Raw genomic sequence first — 21,736 nt, 5'->3', positions numbered from 1 at the left:
ACATCCTTACCAGTAAACAATGTCCAGTGGTGCAAAGTAGTTTTTCATTATCAGGTCAGCAAAGTAAGCTTCTGTTTCCCGGCAGGCAGTTCCATTTCCAATCACCACTGTGCTGCAGCTTCAAGGAGAAACAGAATGAGAAACTGGATGAGATCAAGGCACGCTTCTAAATCAATCAGGAGAAAATGGACAGAATGCACGAACAGTATTATATGATGCTCTTATTCTCTCATATATCCAAGCAATCTCTCCACTATCTCACAGGGGCCACGCAGACTTATGTAGAATCAAAGACACTGCTCCTGCACTTGGTATTATAGGAGGCAGTGGAGAAATGTCTTATGGTCACACAATCTCAAGAATAGTCAGCTTTCTTCCCATCTAGAAGGAAAGAAATTTAGACATGAGTAAGTAAACTCTGGAACATTCTAAGCCATAATAAAGAATTATGACTGAATTATGTGATATGTTTTCAAGTAATTTCTGAAGCTTCTCTAACTACTGCCACATCCATTCCTCAGATCCATGAAAAAGAAAGAGAGAGAGAGAGGGAGGGAGGGAGGAAGAAAGAAAGAGAGAGAAGGCCCAAACTGAAGAATTAAAATCTCACTTTTGGTCATATTACCACCTTTGTTTAGTGAAGGCGGCAGAGGAAGGGAGTAGCATTCCTCCAGAGTCTCCAAATGTAGAGTTCTCCAGCAATTTGCCCCAGCATTGTTTTACATGGTTCCTTTTCTAACACCAAGGCACTTCCCTTAATCCCTCCCACCAAATTACGGACTTCAAAGATATCTCTGATTGGCTGAGCCACTGAAATACTCAAAAGGTTACTTATTTTCATACTTGAAATTCAGCAAAAGCCTCTTTATTTTCTCTGCCTCTCGGAAGCCTTGTCCACAATGCAAGTATACCACATCGGTATGAAGTATCTGACCTTAGGAAAAAATGAAAAGAAAAGGCCATTTTGTAAGAAATTACAAAACATAACACACCACTGATTTGATTAAGCAAGTTGAAATGAAAAGGGGACTGGTTCACCTTTTAAAATGCAGTCTGAATCTTTCATATTCCTTAATCAGATTCCCCCTTAAGCATTCTAAAATTCTGTTACCTCCAAAGTTATTAGAACTCTGTTTTGCTATACAAAAATCATTATCAACTAGATAATATGCCATGATACTAAAAGAGAAATGATTTTTAATAACACTTAACATCAAAAATAGTAAAAGCTGGGACTTCCCTGGTGGCGCCGTGGTTAAGAATCCACCTGCCAATGTAGAGGACATGGGTTCGAGCCCTGGTCCAGGAAGATCCCAGATACCACAGAGCAACTAAGCCCATACTCCACAACTACCGAGCCTGTACTCTAGAGCCCACAAGCCACAACTACTGAGCCCACGCACCACAACTACTGAAGCCCACACACCTAGAGCCTGTGCTCAGCAACAAGAGAAGCCACCACATGAGAAGCCTGCGCACCGCAACGAAGAGTAGCCACCCAAAGAGCAGCCCCCACTTGCCGCAACTAGAAAAAGCCAGAAAACCTGCATGCAGCAATGAAGACCCAACGCAGCCAAAAAATAAATAAAATTAAAAAAAAATAGTAAAAGCTAACATTTACTGAATATTTACTATATATCAGTGAGTGTTGTAATACTATTCTATTTCTTCCTTTGGGTTGTAGATATGTAAATTTCTTTACCTTATGTAATTTTTTCAGCTGCATACTTATGAACTGTGAGCTTCTCTGTACTATATTTCAGACAGAAATATATTTTAAATTTTGAGGGTAACTCCTAAAGAACAGAAATAATGAGCTAAGTGACCAAATTAGGAAGTTAGGAAAAGGACGACAGAATAATCTCAAAGGAAGTGGAAGGAAGAAAATAATAAAGTTAAAAAAGCAGAAATTAATGAAATAGAAAAAAAACATATAAAACAGAGAGGACCAATGAAGCTTAAAATTTTAAATCACCTGTTAAGAAAAATACATACTTTTAGCTATACCAATCAAGTAAAAGAAAGGATGACACAAGTAAATTATATTAGAAATGAAAAGGGAGTATAACTAGAGATTCAGCACAAATTTAAAAGATACAGAGAGATTATTATAAACAACTTGATGTTAATTTAGATTAAATGATGAAACGGATAAATTCTTGGAAAAGTCTTACCAAAACAGACTGAAAATACATATGCATGTATGTATGTATGTGTGCATAAAATTTTAAAAAGAACCATTCTATAAACAATACAAATACAGTAAAGGACAAAAGCCATATGATAGCTCAATAGATTCAGGAAAAAACACTGACAGAATATACTTCCCGTTTATTGTAAAAATGCACAGCATGAAAAAAGAGCAACTTAGAACAGCAAAATCAAAAGCCCATGACTATATTTATAAAAAAAAAGTATCCCCACAAAACACAAAAGGTGAGCAGGTGGGAACAATGCACCAATAACCACCAAGACCAATGTGCATCAGCATTTCTGTGGGAGGAGGCACAGAGAAACAATGGAGTATCTCATGGACCTGCGATTGGAGGAAGCCTCAAAATGTCAGAAGGTACTTCCCTGGAAATCAAAACTGGCCCATCTGAGAATAGAAAGTAAAACTGGAAAAGACCTTTGCATACTGTAATTTATAGGTCAGTACAAAGGTTGCACAGTAAGTTCAGAAAGAACTGGAAAACTCTGATCTCTGAACTCTTGAAATTAACAAGTAGAACATTCTTTTCAAGACAAAACCCCACAGAGAAAAAACTGTTGAGCATCATATTCACATTGAGCAAGGTAAGGACAGTATGGACAAAAGGGAAAAAAAGTCTAGATAAAAGGAAAGAAAGCAATAGGAAAGCAAATTTCAGAAAGTATAAGGTTATCTCTCTATCCAAATAGATAAGGTTTTTCTTCTCAATAGTTTGGAAAAAGTAGAAATGATAGTTCTAGAGATATACAGCTAGCTTTCCATCCTAAAAGTTGAGAAAAACTAATTTGATGTAAAACTAAGCAACAGAAAAGGATCATAGTCAAATTTCATATAGAATGATTATTTTTCAAATCAGGAAATAAAAAAGACTAGTATGATGTCCTTACAGAAAGATGTGCCCCAAAACAGAGGAAAAACTGTAACCTAATATATAAGAACAAGCTACCAAAAAAAAAAAAGATTAGAGAAAATGAGAATAAAATAAATCAGAATTAGAAATGTCAGAAGTAAGATGAAAGAACTTAGGAATGAATTAAATATGAAAGAAAAAGTTATTCCAGGAATGAAAACTTAAACCAAAAGAAACATAAGAAAAATGTAAACAATCAAAAAAATTAAAAGGTGAAGAAGTTCACCACAGAACTGTAATCTATTTTTTATAAATACCAAATGGAAATTCAAAAACTTAAAAACATAACTTAAATAAATAACTCAATGGATGGATTTAATAGCACATTAGACATAGCAGAATAGAGGATTAATTAACTTAAAGACAATCAATAAAAAATAAAAGAATTGAAAATAGAAGAGGAAATTGAATGGTCTAAAATACACGTAATTAGAATTCCAGAAAGAGATGCAAGAAGGTCTACAAACCTCAAGCAGAATTCACATCCCCTTCCCTCCAAAACAAATAAATAACACACACACAAACAGCTAAGCATATAAGAAAACTTCTGAAAGCCACAAAGAAAAAATCTTAGCAGGCAGAGGAAAAAATTATCACCTTCAAAGGAGCAATAATAAGACTTTTGTCTGACTTCTCAACAGAAACTGTAAAAGCCAGGAAAAAAAAAAAAAAAGAAAGAAAGAAATGACATCTTTAAAGCACTGAAAATAACTGCCAATCTTGAATTCTACACCCAGCAAAAATATTTTTCAAAACCGAAGGCAAATCAGAAACTTTCAGACAAAAAAAACGAGACAATTTGTCACTAGCTGATCCACATTAAAAAGAAACAGACTAGAGTTTTAGGAAGAAAGAAAGTGATCTCAAATGGAAACACAGAAATGCAGAAAGAAATGAAGATAATAGAAAGGGCAAATAAATGAGTAAACAGGAAAAAAAATACTGACTGGACAAAACAATAAAAATGTCTCATGGTATTTAAAATATACACAGAATCAGGACTTCCCTGGTGGTCCAGTGGTTAAGAATCCGCCTTCCATTGCAGGGGACGCAGGTTCAATCCCTGGTTGGGGAACTAAGATCCCACATGCCACAGGGCAACTAAGCCTGTGAGCTGCAACTACTAAGCCCGCGCACTCTGGAGCCCACGTGCCACAACTAGAGAGAAACCCACGCACAGCAACTAGAGAAGCCCGTGTGCCGCAACAAAAAGATCCTGCATGCTGCAACTAAGACCCGATGCAGCCAAATAAATAAATAAATATTTTTAAAAAAACAAAAATAAAATATACACAGAATCAAAATGTATCATATATAAATGCAGTCAGTATAAACAGAAGTTGATGGGGGATAAGCAGAGTTATTAAAGTCTGAGCCCAGTTAATCCTCAATATATCTATTGTGACCTAGGAAAGGGCATAAATGATAGTAAATGTTGACTGAGGCTACAAACAGGCCCAACAGGAAGCTTCATCCTGATTCCTATATCGCTTTTTGTGAGAAAACCATCTTCTGTTCCTTGAAAATTAGCATTATTTCCAAATCCTCATGAAGTATATGAAGTGAAATTTATGACCAACCAAACAACTTCTATATAAAACGCTGAAAGGTATGCTTACTGGTAGGAGAAATTATAGCTAATTTGCAACCGTGTTTATAACCGGGATCCACTCCCATCAAGGTACGCCCTGGGACAGGGCTTGTTAAAAGGAGCTGACGAAGGTTCCGTCCAAACATCATTACTGATTCTTTCTCTGCATCTGATGTTAGTTTGGCTCTTTAGAAATAGAAAAAGAGAATAAAAAAGATAAAGTATTCAGTTTTCATTCATTCAAATTTTCTTCCAGAAAAAGAACACAATTATTCCTCATTGGAGCATTCATTATAACAAAATAACTTAAGGTCTTTAGAAATAGAAAAAGAGAAGAAAAAAGATAAAGTATTCAGTTTTCATTCATTCAAATTTTCTTCTGGAAAAAGAACACAATTATTCCTTATTGGAGCATTCATTATAACAAAATAACTTAAGAGAAAAAAATCACATACAAAATTATATTGAGTCTCTTTTTGCTAAGCTCAGTAATGCAGATACCTCAAACAATTTTGTGGTATCAAACCTGCTGAGTTTGTCATACCTACACTCCTCTATCTGCTCACCCTTATATAAGAAATCTACATGTATAAAGTATCTGTGTATATGAGAGAGACAGGGTGTATAAAGATTTGGACATTACATGAGATGTCAAAGTTTATCAGCTGATTAAAAATATAAACACATAATTAGTGGTCAATTACTGAATCATAAGTAGCCTCCTCCAACAATGCTTAGTTTTATACCCTCACCTATATATATCTCAAGGCCATCTTCTCACTTTATTCCATTCCCCACATCTATCCCCTCGTCATTCTCACAGTGATGTGACATGACCACAGATATTAATACCAGTCCAGAACCCTGTCTCACATAAATAATTTCCCAATTTTATCCAGAGAAGCTATTAAAAGTCTAATTTTCAAATTTTTTCTAGGATAAAAATATATATCTCTATTGGACTTAAAGGCATTTGGAAACTAAGTTTTACACCATTTGCCTATTTAACAAGAGTTCTTAACATATTATCTCCTGAAACTCAAAAGAATTTATTAAAAGTGTGTCTTCTCTATTAGCCTAGGTTAAAAACAAACTGCATGCCAATGGCCACAAGAGCAAAAGCAATTCAGGGCACATTTCTATCAGCGTTGAGGTAGAATTATCTACATATCTAAAGGCACATACAGCTAACCAACATTTGTTTTCCTGGCTTAATTCAGCTTCTTATGGCTTTTCTCTCATCTTCTCTAATATTTCACTGTCATTCTCCCTGCATTCAGCCAAGCAACATGAAGATATCATTTCAGGTATCTCTAAATCTTCACGTTTAACTTTATTTATTGAGTGAGCACTTGTACTCAATCTTATATAAAGTACTGTGATTGATGTAAGAGATACAAAGCTGAAAAAATCCCTACCCTGAAGATCACTGTCTAGTGGAAGAGACAGAAAAATAAACAGATGAGTATAACACATGGTAGGGATAGCTAAATTAGGATAACTTTCTAAGAGATGTCTTCTCAGGTGAATCAAGAAGGATAAGTAATAGTTAAGCAAACAAAGGCAGGGATAGTAGCTGAAGAGCATTGAGAAAACACTCTGGGCAATAGAAGCAGCAGATGTCAAAGCTCATGGCTTATTTATAGAAAAAGCAAGTAACTTCATATGATAAAATAAAAAGAAATACCAAGACAAAGGGCTACAGAGGAAGAAAAACACAGACCACAAAGGGTTATTCTAAAGAGCTTGGATTTTATCCTGGAGACAAAGAAGATCCACTGAAGGATTTTAAGTAGAAGAGTATGAAATAATCAGATGGGAATTTAAGGATGGCAATGTGGAATATGTATTAGAAAATACAAGACAGAGATCATCTATGATCCTAGTATAGTAATTCAGACAAGAAATGATGATAACCTGAACTAACCATGGATATACTTTCTCCTAGTAAAGATGGAGATAAAGAGGAAGCAAAATTCAAGATATAATAAAAGATGGCATAATAGACAGCACTTGGTAATACTGATAATGTAGTTTTCATGAAAGAGGTATGTGTGAAAAATGACACAGGGATGAAAGATCATGACAGTCATGGAAACAAAAATGCAGAAGTAGACTCTGAATCTTATATAGTCAACTGAATAAAATGGCTGCAAAATAATATAGTCTATTTGATCTCTTTTAATACACACATATGAATGGAGAAAAGTCTAGTTAACAATGGCTATCTCTACGTGGTGAAATTATATGGTTTTTTTTCCCTTTGTTTTACTGATTCTTTCAATTTTTCTGCATTTGGACAAATTTCTTTTTAATTAGAGAATTAAAGTAATTTAATTACTTTAATAAATCAATTGAGGGTTTTCCCCCTCAACTGCTGTTTCAGGTAATTACAAGTATTTCTATGAAGAGACACATCTGTAGACAATGTCTGCAAACCAACTTTTGGAATGAAATAAGACATATTTTTTAACCACAGGCATTTTAGAAAAAGAGGAGGAAAGTGCTCTTGCTTGCCACTGCTAATGGAAGTCGGAGAAGAATTATACATTAAATAATCCCACAGCAAACTGCACACATTAAATCTCAATGAAACTATTCCACAAGCAGTAAAGCTATTCACATCAAATATATGCAAAAATGTCAAATGCACCACTGGACATTATATGCGACATGAGAACACAAGATAAAAGGATGAATCAAGAGAATGAATGATTTTGATAAAAAAGAGGTTGGACAAAGGACCTATATGTCCTTTTTAATAGTACCTGCTCACTCCTGACTCTAAATGCCCCCAAAGTCAATGGCCAAGTCCAGTAAAAGAAAAACAGACAAACATAAAGGCTGCTACAAATTCTAGTGAGGCTGAAGAGATGTCTAGAAATCTATAGTTTCCAGGTGACCCTTGCTGAAACACTAAATAAGTGGGAATGAAGAAAATCTATAGCAAATAGAAAGGCATATATGAAGGCATGGCTGGTGTCTAAACATTGACTACCAAGACAAAGGCTAGAGAGAAGCAGGAAAGAGGGTTTTTGCCTCCCAACATTTCTGTCCACCTCCTCCCCTAAAAACAATTCGGTACCTCACCTCTTTTGCAGTTCTTTGTAACCTTTAGTTCTTCTGCTAGTCCATTTAGATGGTCACCTTAATAATCTCCTAATATTTGTTCATCACTGCTGATAATTATTCATTGAAACAACTCCGTCTGCTAATATATATTAGCTTTCTCTCATAGTAATACATTCATCACGTGCTCCCCTGATATCCTTATGCTTTTTTTGGCTCTTTTACCTCTAAAACTGCTGCCAACTAACTTCTCCATTAACTTCTTAGTTTGTTTCTCCCAAGCCAAATCTCTCATCAATAAAACCATTTGTCTGGCTTGGTTGTCAAATTGCAAGACTAGTATTGCAGAACTGGAAGGGGTACACATTAAGTGGTCAAGATTTGAAAAGTATACCGTAATTAAGAGCTGTGTTTTGTGATCTATGCATGTGAATGCCTCTACAGATTGAAATCTATGCTTAAATTTAAGACTCTGTGATTATGACTCAGTTCTTTTGATTGGCTAATGGATCAACAAATATTTACTACACGCTTTAATGGGCCTATTACCATACATAAAAGTAAACAGTCCAGAAAGTTAAATAAGACAAGATGCATACCTGAACTCTCTACAAAGGAGAGGATAAATAAGGCGTTTAAAGGAATCATCCAGTGAGTTGTATAAGATCTTCATTAACTCTGGCCTTGCAAAGCCACGTGGTCTCCACCTGCAAAAAAGAAAAGCCTATACTAAAACTGATGTAACAATAATAAGGCCATAAAAGGGCTCCTGGAAGAGCAGAGAGGAAGTGGAAAAGGGGAGAAGAAACTTTATTGAATCCAAAGTAACATAATCTGTAAGGAGAGACAGTGATGTCTGAAAATTATTACTATGACATCTGGAGTTCTTATTTTTAAAAACCTGGTAACCATGGTAACACATAAAACTTAAGGGAGGAAAAAACTTTCCTATTCTGGGGAGAGTCCCCAAGGCATTATTAATAATGGTAAAAATTTTTAAGATATGAGAAAGTCACCAAAAAATTACTGAACCACTTCTATAGACTGAATTATGTCCCCTAAAATTAGTATGTTGAAGCCCTAACCCTCAAATCGGATGATATTTGGAGACGGGGCCTTTGGGAGGTAATTAGGTTTAGATGAGGTCATGAGGGTAGGGCCCCCATGAGAGGATTAGTGAGTGCCCTTAAAAGAAGAAATATCAGATACCCCCTTCTCTCTCCCCCCACATCAGGTGAGGACATAATGAGAAGGCTGCTGTCTGCAAGACAAAAAGAGGGTTCTCACCAGAAACCAAATCAGCCTGACCTTGATCTTGGACTTCCAGCCTTCAGAACAGGGAGAAAATAAATTTCTGTTGTTTAAGCCACCTGGTCTATGGTATTTTGTTATGGCAGCCGAAGCTAAGACAAGCACTATGTCCTTCTTTTTCCATTTCTTAATCTCTTCCTGAGAGTTAAAGTAGATTGAGCAAAGGAGAAACTCTGTTCTAACCTTTGCCTCTTGTCATCCTTGAGTAGAACTCACTCTATTCCTCAGGTTGTACTGTTCTACTAGGCAGTGTATCTGCATACATACTGATAAATACAAATGCCAGAGAACCCACTGTTAGTAGAAACTGGAGAAAGAACAGTAAGAGAAAAACACAAGCTAAAAAGGACAAACAAATTCAGTCCTACCACCTCTGTGTTCCCTACTTCTACAGCATCTCTGCCCATGTCCTTCAATGGCTCTTGAATAGAAAACATTAATATTTTATCAATGGTTCCTAATAAACCATTAATATACTTCAGGGGCACTGTCATCTCCCTTACTTATAATGTGATACACCAAAGGCTACATAATAATAACTAATTGAATTCCTTCCATAGAAGGGTATTATTTGAGTCTAGTTTTGTTTTTTAATTTGAACGAAAGTGCTTTTAGGCAGGTCATACATCCTTCCTTCCATCCAAATCCTTGTTTCTCCCTACTGTCACCTATAACTGAGGGCATGAAACGTAGGGAGAACTAGGATATGAATTAGAAAGTTATTAATATTATTTTGTTATGTTACAGGCATACCTTGGAGATACTGTGGGTTTGGTTCCAGACCACCACAATAAAGTGAATATCACAGTAAAGTGAGTCACATGAAGTTTTTGGTTTCCTAGAGCATACAAGAGTTATGGTTATACTATAATGTAGTCTATTAAGTATGTAATACCATTATGTCTTAGAAAACAATGTATATACCTTAACCAAAAAAATAATGCTATTGGAAAAATGGTACCAATAGATATGCTCAACACAGGGTTGCCACAAACTTTCAATTTGTAAAAAAAACAAAAAAACCCAATATCTGTGAAGCACAATAAAGCAAAGTGCAATAAAACTTATAGCTGTGTTGTTGTTATTAATTGGGGAAATTCAATGTCAAACAAAGACATCCCAGAAGAAACATCTGAGACGGCTTTAAAAAAATGAATTGTGGTTTACCAAGTAAGACAAAGGAATAAAAGCATTCTGGGAAGAAACCATACCATATGTAAAAGCTTAGAGGCATGAAAGAGCATGATAAGCTCGAGTAACTAGAAGCAGATTAGTAATACAAGGGCATAAAGCTGCAGGATCAGGTTGCGGGGTAGATGAGGCTAGAAAGTATGGCAGTAGCCAGATTACTGAGGCTCTTATCACCATACTCTGGAGCTTGGCCAGTTAGGAGAGAACATAGACAGCCCTGGGTCATGGGACAATACACTAGGAAAAGAGTCCTTAGAGGCAGGAAGGCCCTAAAGGAATGATTCTTATAATGAATCTATCCGATGTCTGCTGGGGGGTCATTCCCTTTAAAGCCAAACCAAGGTTTCCACATTGCTTGTAGGAAAAAAAATGGAAATCTTTAACATTAGATACCCAATTTCTCTGGAAGCCCCAGTAGGCTTCCTTAAACCTCAAGGTTCTCCTGTGGCGTGACTGCTCACCTCCCTGGAACAGAGTGCTGTGGGTCTATTTTATAACTAAGGATGCCTCAATTATACTCATTCACAGTGACCTTTAGACCACAGACCCAGCTATACTCACTTCCTGCATTACAGAAACTCCTCTTTCTTCCTCACCCCACAGCAATTTCTGTCTCTTGACTGGCTTCCTGTGATCTATTCATTTAGCACTCGAAGGGACCTGAAACAGTATAGCGAAGCCACAGACCTTATTACTTCTAAACTTAAAGGAAATACAATGGGTTTCCCTTACAGGGTATCACTGTAAAACTTGATTCTTCCTCTAATTCAATAGTTAAACACTGCTGAATAAAACTAAGAAGGACCTCACTTTAACTAAATTTCACAATACAAAATACATGCTATGTAAGATGTGCACAATGAAGCATACAAATTAAGACAGAGGTCACAAACTCAAATACCTACGGGGGGTCAGGAAAGTACTGTAAACAAATGAATAAGACCCAGGGCCTATACGTATGTTTTTGACAGAGACATGCTTTATTCACCCATTACAGACAAAGAAATATTCTCCACTTTGGCAAAGAAATATATTCCCCCACATTCGGTATCTATAGATAAAGATAGGCTCTCTCCATCTAGCTTTCATTTTCCCACATTTAAAATAAAAATGGATACAGGATATAGTTCCCCTTAAATCTACCACAAGAAAAAAGCAGCACCATTTAGTGTAGCATTTTCCCAAAGTGATATGACAGACATTTGCGGACAGAATAATTTACAAGACTATCCTATGCATTGGCACTAAAAGCTAGTTTTAAAAAAGAAAAAAAGCTAGTAGCCAGCCTCAGTCATTCATCTGTTATTCCTATAATATCTGATAAATTAAATTTTTGATTCAATTATCCTTAATAAACAAAACATTTCAGATATACTATATACAGTATGTTTCTATTAATTCATTTTTCATAAAAGAAAATATACTCTTTATAAAAGATTCATATGGTACAGGATTATAGTAAAAGTCTCTCTCCCTAGAAATAATCACTATTAATAATTCTTATGTACTTCCCAGATATTTCCTATTTAAACATACACAACATATGTACTTTTTAAATTAAAAAAAATTTTTTTAACATCTTTATTGGAGTATAATTGCTTTACAGTGGTGTGTTAGTTTCTGCTTTATAACAAAGTGAATCAGTGATACATATACATATATCCCCATATCTCTTCCCTCTTGCGTCTCCCTCCCACCTTCCCTATCCCACCCCTCTAGGTGGTCACAAATCACAGAGCTGAGCTCCCTGTGCTATGCGGCTGCTTCCCACTAGCTATCTATTTTACATTTGGTAGTGTATATATGTCCATGCCACTCTCTCACTTCGTCCCAGCTTCCCCTTCCCCTCTCCGTGTCCTCAAGTCCATTCTCTATGTCTTTATTCCTGTTCTGCCCCTAGGTTCGTTAGAACCTTTTTTTTTTTAGATTCCATATATATGTGTTAGCATACGGTATTTGTTTTTCTCTTTCTGACTTACTTCACTCTGTATGACAGACTCTAGGTCCATCCACTTCACTACAAGACACTATATCCATTGCCTGTCACTGTTTTTGTTTTTTTTAACACAATGGACATCTTTCCATTATCAGTACATATAGATCTCAATATAGCATTTTAAAAATGAAAAAAAGAATATTCTGTAAAAATCTATAAACAGACCTGTTTTGGATGCACCACCTACAGAACTCATTCTTCACTCCATCAGAAATGTTAACCTTGACCGTCAGTATCTTCAAATTTTCTCCACGGTTAATTGCCAGAATCTGAGTGCAAACATATATGGCAAAGACTGATGATCCACAAAATATATAAATGATCAATTTAACCAGTCAATATTTGTGAAACAAATTGGGTGGTTATCCAGCCTAGAGCTATATCAATTTTGTATTCATTTATTTACCAAGAATGTATTCAAAAATAATCATTTCTTTATATTTTTTCAAGTATTTTCAAAATAAAATACAGGTACAAAGCCTATAATATTCACAGGAAGAGATAGTGTTGATCTAAAAATCTCATTTCAGATCCTATTAATTGAAAGTTTTTGATCATCTAGAGTTAGAAGGATATACTTCTTATATTTGTGAAAAAACATTACTAAGATAAATACAAACATGGAAATTTCTAAGTGGAATATTTAATAACTACTGTTACCATTTATTGAGCACTTACTAATTGTCAGGCCCATCTAAGCACTTTAAATACATTAACTCATTTATCTTCAAAGCCACCAGTGATGTATGTATTAACATCTTACTCTTGTATGATAATTTTTCTAAGACTAACTTTTCCTAAATCACAAAGCTAGCAAGTAGCAAAGGAGGAATTTAAATGCAGATCGACCTGTCTCTGCTTTTAATTAATATATTAAAAGAACAATTGCTTTAAAACACATTAAAAACACTCCTTAAAGAAAAGCAAACAAACCTAAAGCAAGAAGAAGAAAGGAAATAATAAAGAACAGAGGGAAAATTAATAAAATGGAGAATAGAAAAACAACAAAAAATATCAACAAAACCAAAAGTTGGTTCTTGGAAAATATCAACAAAATTGACAAACCTTTCACTAGAGTGACCAAAGAAAAAAGGGAGACATTCCAATTATCAAAATCAGGAATGAAAGAGGGGCCATTAATATGAATGTTATAGAAATAAAAAGAATCATAAGAGAATACTATGAACAACTGTATGCCAAATTAGATCACTTAAATAAAACGAACAAATTCCTAAAAAGACACAAACTTCTAAACTAGAATAAAAAAGAAATAGAAAATTCAAAATTATCTATAACAAGAGATAGAATTAGTAATTTTAAAATTTCCCACAAGGAAATACCCAGGCTCATATGGCTTCACCGCTGAATTCTACTAAACATTTAAAAAAGAATTAATAAGAATTCTTCACAAACTCTTCCAAAAATACAATAGAAGAAAAAACTTCCTGACTCTATTTACCCTGTTCTTGCAAGAACACTGCAAGAGAAAAGTAAAGACCATTGCCTCTTATGAATATAGATGTAAAATTTCTCAATAAAATACTAGTAAACTAAACCCAGAAACATATAAAAAGGATTATACACAAGGATCAAAAGGGATTTATTCCAGAAAAGCAAGGTTGGTTTAACATCCAAAAAAGAAGTAATGTAATACATCATAACTATAGAATAAAAACAAAAATTACATGATCATTTCAATAAATGCAGAAAGAATATTTGAGAAAATTCCAGCAGTTGTTTATGATAAAAATACTCAAGAAACTAGGAAGAGAAAGCAAATTCTTCAACATGATAAAGGGCACATACAAAAACTCCACAGATAACATAATGTTTAATAGTGAAAGACTGGATGCTTTCCCTCTAAGATTACAAGGGTGTCTCCTCTTGCACTTGCTTTTCAACATTGTACTGGAGGGTCTATCTAGGGAAATTAGGCAAGAAAAAGAAATAAAAGCCCTCTAGATTGAAAAGAAAGAAGTTAAAACTATTTGCAGATACTATGATCTGTATACAGAAAATCCTAAGGAAACCACTATAAAACTATTAGAACTAATAGAGTTCAGTAAGGTTGCAGGATAATCAATTTCTACACACTAGCAATAAACACCCTAAAAATAATTTTTTAAAATTCCATTTACCATACCACCAGCACAAATAAAATACTTTCCAATAAATTTAACAAAAGAAGTTCAGAATTATACACTGAGAACTATAAAATATTGTTTTTAAAAAAAATTGAAGAAGACCTAAATAAATGGAAAGACATCCCAGGTCCATGGATCAAAAGGCTTAATATTGCTAAATAGCACTAATCCCCAAATTACTTCATAAATTCAATGTGATCCCTATCAAATCCCAGCTAGCTTCTTTGCAGAAATTGACAAACTAATTCTAAGATTAATATAGAAATGCAAGGGACCCAGAATAACCAAGTCTATTTTGTAAAAAAAGAACAAACCTGGAGGACTTCCACTTCTCAATTTCAAAACTTACTACAAAACTACAGTAATCAAGACAGTGTGGTACTGGCATTACAGATAAACATACAGATGAATGGAATAGAATTAGAATAGAGTCCAGAAATAAATCTATACATCTACCATCAAGTGAATGTCAACAAGGGTGCTAAGACAATTAAATGGGGAAAATACAGTCTTTTCAACAAGTGATGATGGGACAATTGATGGCCAAATTCAAAAGTATGAAGTTGGACAGCTTCTTCACACCATACACAAAAATTAGCTCAAAACTGATCATAGACCTTAATATAAAAACCAAACCTATAAAATGCTTAGAAGAAAATACTTGAGAAAATCTTCATGACCTTGAGTTACATAAGGCCTTAGGTAAAACACCACACGCATAATCAACACAAGAAAAAAATAAATAGATTGGATTTCAACAAAATTATAATTTTTATATCTCAAAGGATACTATCAAAAAATTGAAAAGAAAGCACTTAGCACAGGAGAAAAGTTTTACAAATCATGTATCACATACAGGACTTATATCTAAAACATACAAATATCTCTTATAACTCAACAATAAAAAGACACAACCTAACAAAAATGTGCAAAAGGTCTAAGGAGACATTTTTTCAAAGATAATATAGAAATGTTCAATAAGTACATGAAAAGATGCTCAACATCATTAGTTAGAAGAGAAGTGCAAACCAAAACCATAATGAGAAATCAGTTCATACTAAAATGGCCATAATCAAAAAGAGACAGGGACTTCTCTCATAGTGCAGTAGTTAAGAATCCACCTGCCAATGCAGGGGACACAGGTTCAAGTCCTGGTCTAGGAGGATCCCACATGCCACAGAGCAACTAAGCCTGTGTGCCACAACTACTGAGCCTGTGCTCTAGAGCCTGCAAGCCACAACTACGGAGCCTGCAAGCCACAACTATGGAGCCCAAGTGCCATAACTACTGAAGCTTGCGCACCTAGAGCTTGTGCTCCACAACAAAAAGAAGTCACTGCAATGAGAAGCCTGCACACCACGATGAAGAGTAGCCCCCGCTCGCTGCAACTAAAGCCCACGTGCAGCAACGAAGACCCAATGCAGCCAAAAATAAAATAAAATAAAATTTATATATAAAAAAAGATAGACAATAAATAAGTATTGGTGAGGATGTAAAGAAACAGAACTTTCATAAACTGCTGGTGGGAAGGTAAAATGGTATAGCCACTCTGGAAAACAGCAACCTTAATTTATATAAATTCTAAAGGTATTTTCAAGTAAAATGTTAAATATAGAACAAATCCTCAAAGTTTAAAAAATTACAGATACTGGGGCTTCCCTGGTGGCGCAGTGGTTGAGAATCTGCTTGCCAATGCAGGGGACACAGGTTCGAGCCCTGGTCTGGGAAGATCCCACATGCCACGGAGCAACTAGGCCCGTGAGCCACAACTACTGAGCCTGCATGTCTGGAGCCTGTGCTCTGCAACAAGAGAGGCCGTGACAGTGAGAGGCCCGCGCACCGCGATGAAGAGTGGCCCCAACTTGCTGCAACTAGAGAAAGCCCTTGCACAGAAACTAAGACCCAACACAGCCATAAATAAATAAATAAATAAATTTTAAAAAATTACAGATACTTTAAAAAAATTCTTTAAATATATTTGAGAAATTTCTAAGGTAAACATTGGCAGAAATAAAATAATCAGTTAAAAATAAACTTCTAATACAAAATAAACTTTAGTTTGGGCTGGACAAAATCTTCAATGTCTGCCAGCTCTCTGAAATACTGAAAGGAACACTGAACAGTAAATAAAAGTTCTTCATCCAAGAATTTATCAGTAATAAATTCATTCATGCAGAATACAATATTATAGGGGAAAAAGAGTTATTTAATTCAGATTTATATAAATACACTATTAGGGACTTCCCTGGTGGTGCAGTGGTTAAGAATCCACCTGCCAATGCAGGGGACATGGGTTTGATCCCTGGTCCAGGAAGATCCCACATGCCATGGAGCAACTAAGCCCGTGCACCACAACTACTGAGCCCGCGTGCCACAACTACTGAAGCCCGTGCGCTTAGAGTTCGTGCTCCGTAACAAGAAAAGCCACTGCAATGAGAAGCCCACACACCACAACAAGGAGTAGCCCCCGCTCGCCACAATTAGGGAAAGCCCACGCGCAGCAACAAAGACCCAATGCGACCAAAAAAAAAAAAAACCCAAATAAATAAAAATATAAATACACTATTGTATCAAAATATATTATTGGAGGGTGCTTTTTTTCCCACCATACCTAGTAAAGTCATAGGTCAAACTTTAAAAAATCTTAACATAGAAGATCCATGGTATAAAAGGGAGTGGAGTAGCAGAAACAGAGCTTGGGGCAAAAACTGAGGTTGAAAGTAAATACAGAGTTAAAGCAGAATTACTGTAGATGGCAGTACTGAATGTGAAACAGGTATTTTAAAAGACAAAGAAAGTGAGACATTAGTGAAAGAAGCTACAGAAAAGAATGGGAAGGCTGAGTTACAAATTCATGTAGTGGAAAGCAGCACATTAAGGACCAATGTGGAGAAGAAAGAAAACAAGATGCAGCTAGAAGAATTAATTTAGTAGACAGCTATAACAGCTCTTCCCACAGCATTTGGAGAAGGAGTTCCAGGTACCGCTGTTCCTTTACTACTGTCTATCATCATTCTCCCTCACTTCTGTATTCTGGGATGCTGTATGCTGGGCTATCTAGGTGAAAGCTGAAAAACAGAGTCTGGAGTCAGGGACATGAGGCCTTAGCACTACAGGGATTAAAAATCCATCTTTGTGAGCTAGTATATCATCACTCTAGCCTGCAAGATAACTAGAAAGTTCTCAAAACACAGGTCCGTTTTTCAAAACTGATATTCCCAAAATGTTCTACTTTCTCAGGTCTTAAGACTGTCACACTTAGAAGCCTGTGTTAGTCACAAACTTAGATTCAACCACAAACTAACTCAGAATGCCACATGTGCTAATAAGCACACTAGTTAAAATGCAGAGACCAAAATGTTTTCAAGCAAATACTAGAAAGACTAAGTTTTAATAGAGTAAAAGTATTCATATTTTTCCAAAGTTGCAATAAAATTAAATCAAATAAAGGGAGATAAAATCCAGCAGCAAAATCATTTCTGCAAAAGGAATTTTAGTATTTTAGTCACTGGCTTTATTAAAAACTCTTTTTCATTAGGCTCTATCAGTAGACAATAGCTAGGTAAGTAAAATTTCACTCTTCTAACAATTTTTCCAATTATCAAAAGTATTCATTTCACCACATATTTTACAGTGTACACAAAGGTAAAAAGAACAACTTCGACATAATAGAGAAACACTTCAAAAGTTCAACAGCAGGGACCATGTCATCTACATACCCCAAGTAGGCACCAATACATAATAAGTGTTCAAGAAGTATTTGTAGCGTAACTGAAGACTCTTCATGTTATGTTACACACACACACACACACACACACACACACACACACAGAATAATAACATACCTTTTCATATCTATACCACCGTAAGTTTTTTTAATTACATTTTTAAGGAAGATAACTAAACATTATCAATGAAAAGCGACGCATTCTTGTCTTTTTCATTATCCTCTCCTTATAACGGTAAAATTCAGAAAGGAAGAAAAAGTAAATTTAAAAAATGATTCATTGAGGAATTTCAGGTTTAAAGAACACTGGCAGGCCCCTCATTCTAAATCCCCCCCTCATACTCCTATAAAACCAATAAAGTGAATAAATAAAACAACACAGGACCCACATCTTCAGCATTTCTAAGAAACAGAGAATTAGATTGGCATCTGATTTCAAAAACAAGCAAACAAAAAAAAAAACTTGCAAAGTAAGACAACAACAGAGCAACACGTTTGACAAACTTAAGGAAAGAAAGTGCAAACAAAAAATATTATACTGGGCTTCCTTAGTGGCACAGTAGTTAAGAATCTGCCTGCCAATGCAGGGGACACAGGTTTGAGCCCTGGCCCGGGAATATCCCACATGCCGCGGAACAACTAAGCCCATGCGCCGCAACTACTGAGCCTGTGCTCTAGAGCCCACGAGCCACAACTACTGAAGCCCGTGCGCCTAGAGCCTGTGCTCCACAACAAGAGAAGCCACCACAATGAAGAGTAGCCCCGCTTGCCACAACTAGAGAAAGCCCACGTGCAGCAATGAAGACCCAACGTAGCCAAAAATAAAATAAAAAATAAAATTTAAAAAAATCATTGGATTATTAAAAATATATATATTTACTGAGCTAAACTATCCTTCAAGTATCAAGGACATAGGAAACAATTGTGACTGTGTAAAAACTCAGAATTACAGGCATATCTCGGAGATATTACAGGTTCAGTTCCAGACTACTACAATAAAACAACATCACAATAAAGCAAGTCATACACGTTTTTTGGTTTCCCAGTGCATATAAAGGTTATGTTACACTATACTTTAGTCTAGGTGTGCAATAACATTATGTCTAAAAAAAAAGATGTACATACCTTAAATTAAAAGTGGCTATCATCAAAGAGAACACAAATAACAAATGTTGGAAAGGATGTGGAGAAAAGGGTACCCTGTACATTGTTGCTGAGAATGTAAATTGGTGCAGCCACTGTGGAAAACAGTTTGGAAGTTCCTCAAAAAACTAAAACTAGGGCTTCCCTGGTGGCACAGTGGTTACGAATCTGCCTGCCAATACAGGGGACGTGGGTTTGAGCCCTGGTCTGGGAAGATCCCACATGTCACAGAGCAACTAAGCCCACGAGCCACAACTACTGAACCTGCGTGCCACAACTACTGAAGCCCATGCACCACAACTACTAAAGCCTGCATGCCTAGAGCCTGTGCTCCGCGACAAGAGAAGCCACTGCAATGAGAAGGCTGCGCAACACAACGAAGAGTAGCCCCTGCTCACTGCAACTAAAGAAAGCCCATGCTCAGCAACAAAGACCCAACAGAGCCAAAAATAAATAAATTAATTAATTAATTAAAAAACAAAACAAAACAAAACCTAAAACTAGAACTACCATATGGCCCAGGATTCCACTCTTGGGTATACACCCAAAACAAAAACACTAATTTGAAAAGATAAATGCACCCCAATGTTCATAGCAGTATTATTTACAATTGACAAGATATGGAAGCAACCTAAGTGTCCGTCAACAGAAGAATGGATAAAGAAGATGTGACAGATAGATAGACAGATATAGATACACACTGTGGAGTACTACTCAGCCATAAAAAAGAACAAAATTTTGCCATTTGCAACAACATGGATGGACTTGGAGAGTATTATGCTAAGTAAAATAAGTCAGAAAGAGAAAGACAAATACTGTATGATACCACTTTTATATGGAATATAAAAAATACAACAAACTAGTGAATATAGCAAAAAACAAATAGACTCACAGATATAGAGAACTAGAGTACCAGTGGGGAGAGGGAAAGAAGGAGGGGCAAAGATAGGATAAGGGGATTAAGAGGTACAAACTACTAATATTATGTATAAAATAAGCTACAAGGATATATTGTACAACACAGGGAATGTAGCAAATATTTTATAATGACTACAAATGGAGTATAACCTTCTAAAATTGTGAATCGCTATACTGTAACCTATAATTTATATAATATTGTACATAAACTATACTTCAATAAAAATTAAAAATAAATTTTTAAAATTAAAAAATACTTTAATGCTAAAAAGTCATAGTCATCATCTGAACCTTCAGCAAGCCATAATCTTTTTGCTGGTGGAGGGTCCTGCCTCCGTGTTGACAGCTGCTATCTGATGGGGTGGTGGCTGCTGAGGGCTGGGGTGGCCGTGGCAATTTCTTAAAAGAAGACGACAATGAAGTTTGCCGCATCGACTGACTCTTCCTTTCAGGAACAATTTCTCTGTAACATGCAATGCTGATAGCATTTTACTCACAGTAGAACTCCTTTCAAACCTGGAGTCAATCCTCTCAAACCCTGACATTGCTTTATCAACTAAGTTGATGTAACACTCTAAATCACTTGTTGTCATTTGAACAATCTTCACCAGGAGCAGATCCCATCTCACAAAACCTCTTTCTTTGCTCATCCATAAGAAGTAACTCCTCATCAATTAAAGTTTAGTCATGAGATTTCAGCAATTCTTTCACATCTTCAGCCACCAGTTCTAATTCTGTTTCTCTTGCTATTTCCATCACAGCTGCAGTTACTTCCTTTACTGAAGTCTGGAACCCTTAAAAGTCACCCATAAGGATTAGAATCAATTTCTTCCAAACTCCTATTAATATTGATATTATATCTCTTCCCACGAATCACAAGTGGTCTTAATGGCATCTAGAGTGGTGAATCCCTTCTAGAGGTTTTTTTTTTTTTTTTTTTTTTTTTGCGGTACGCGGGCCTCTCACCGCTGTGGCCTCTCCCACAGGCTCCGGACGCGCAGGCCCAGCGGCCATGGCTCACGGGCCCAGCCGCTCCACGGCATGTGGGATCTTCCCGGACCGGGGCACGAACCCGTGTCTCCTGCATCAGCAGGCGGACTCTCAACCACTGCACCACCAGGGAAGCCCCTTTCTAGAGGTTTTCAATTTACTTTGCCCAAATCCATCAGAGGAATCATTATCTATGGCAGCTATAGCCTTATGAAATGCATTTCTTAAATAATAAGACTTGAAAGTTGAAATGACTCCCTGACCCATGGGCTGCAGAATGGATGTTGTGTTAGCAGGCATGAAAACAACATTAATCTCATTGTACACCGCCATCAGAGGTCTTGGGTGATCAGGCATATTGTGAATAAGCAGTAATATTTTGAAAGGAATCTTTTTTCCTGAGCAGTAGGTCTCAACTGTGGGCTTAAAATATTTAGCAAACCATGTTGTAAACAGATGTGCTGTTACCCAGGCTTTGTTGTTCCATTTATAGAGCACTGGTAAATGAGCATTGGCTTCAATTTCAAGTCACCA

The 21,736-nt window shown here is 36.0% G+C and overlaps 1 protein-coding gene across 2 annotated transcripts in view; it reads right to left on the bottom strand.

Moving 5' to 3' along the window:
- SRBD1 (S1 RNA binding domain 1) overlaps nt 1-21,736 on the bottom strand; it is a 230,731-nt gene that overhangs the window by 171,918 nt on the left and 37,077 nt on the right. For both annotated transcript variants that reach the window (XM_067703090.1, XM_067703091.1), the window contains exons 10-14: nt 12,446-12,549; nt 8,382-8,489; nt 4,742-4,899; nt 844-934; nt 11-118 (exon numbers count right to left, since the gene is read on the bottom strand). In XM_067703090.1, the coding sequence (XP_067559191.1) occupies nt 11-118; nt 844-934; nt 4,742-4,899; nt 8,382-8,489; nt 12,446-12,549 (569 nt within the window). The remainder of the gene's footprint in view (nt 1-10; nt 119-843; nt 935-4,741; nt 4,900-8,381; nt 8,490-12,445; nt 12,550-21,736) is intronic.

The sequence above is a fragment of the Pseudorca crassidens genome, chromosome 14, assembly GCF_039906515.1.
Source record: "Pseudorca crassidens isolate mPseCra1 chromosome 14, mPseCra1.hap1, whole genome shotgun sequence".
NCBI classification, from domain to species: domain Eukaryota; kingdom Metazoa; phylum Chordata; class Mammalia; order Artiodactyla; family Delphinidae; genus Pseudorca; species Pseudorca crassidens.
The sequence above is the reverse complement of the archived record's forward strand: the minus strand, read 5'-3'. Positions and strand labels throughout refer to the sequence as shown.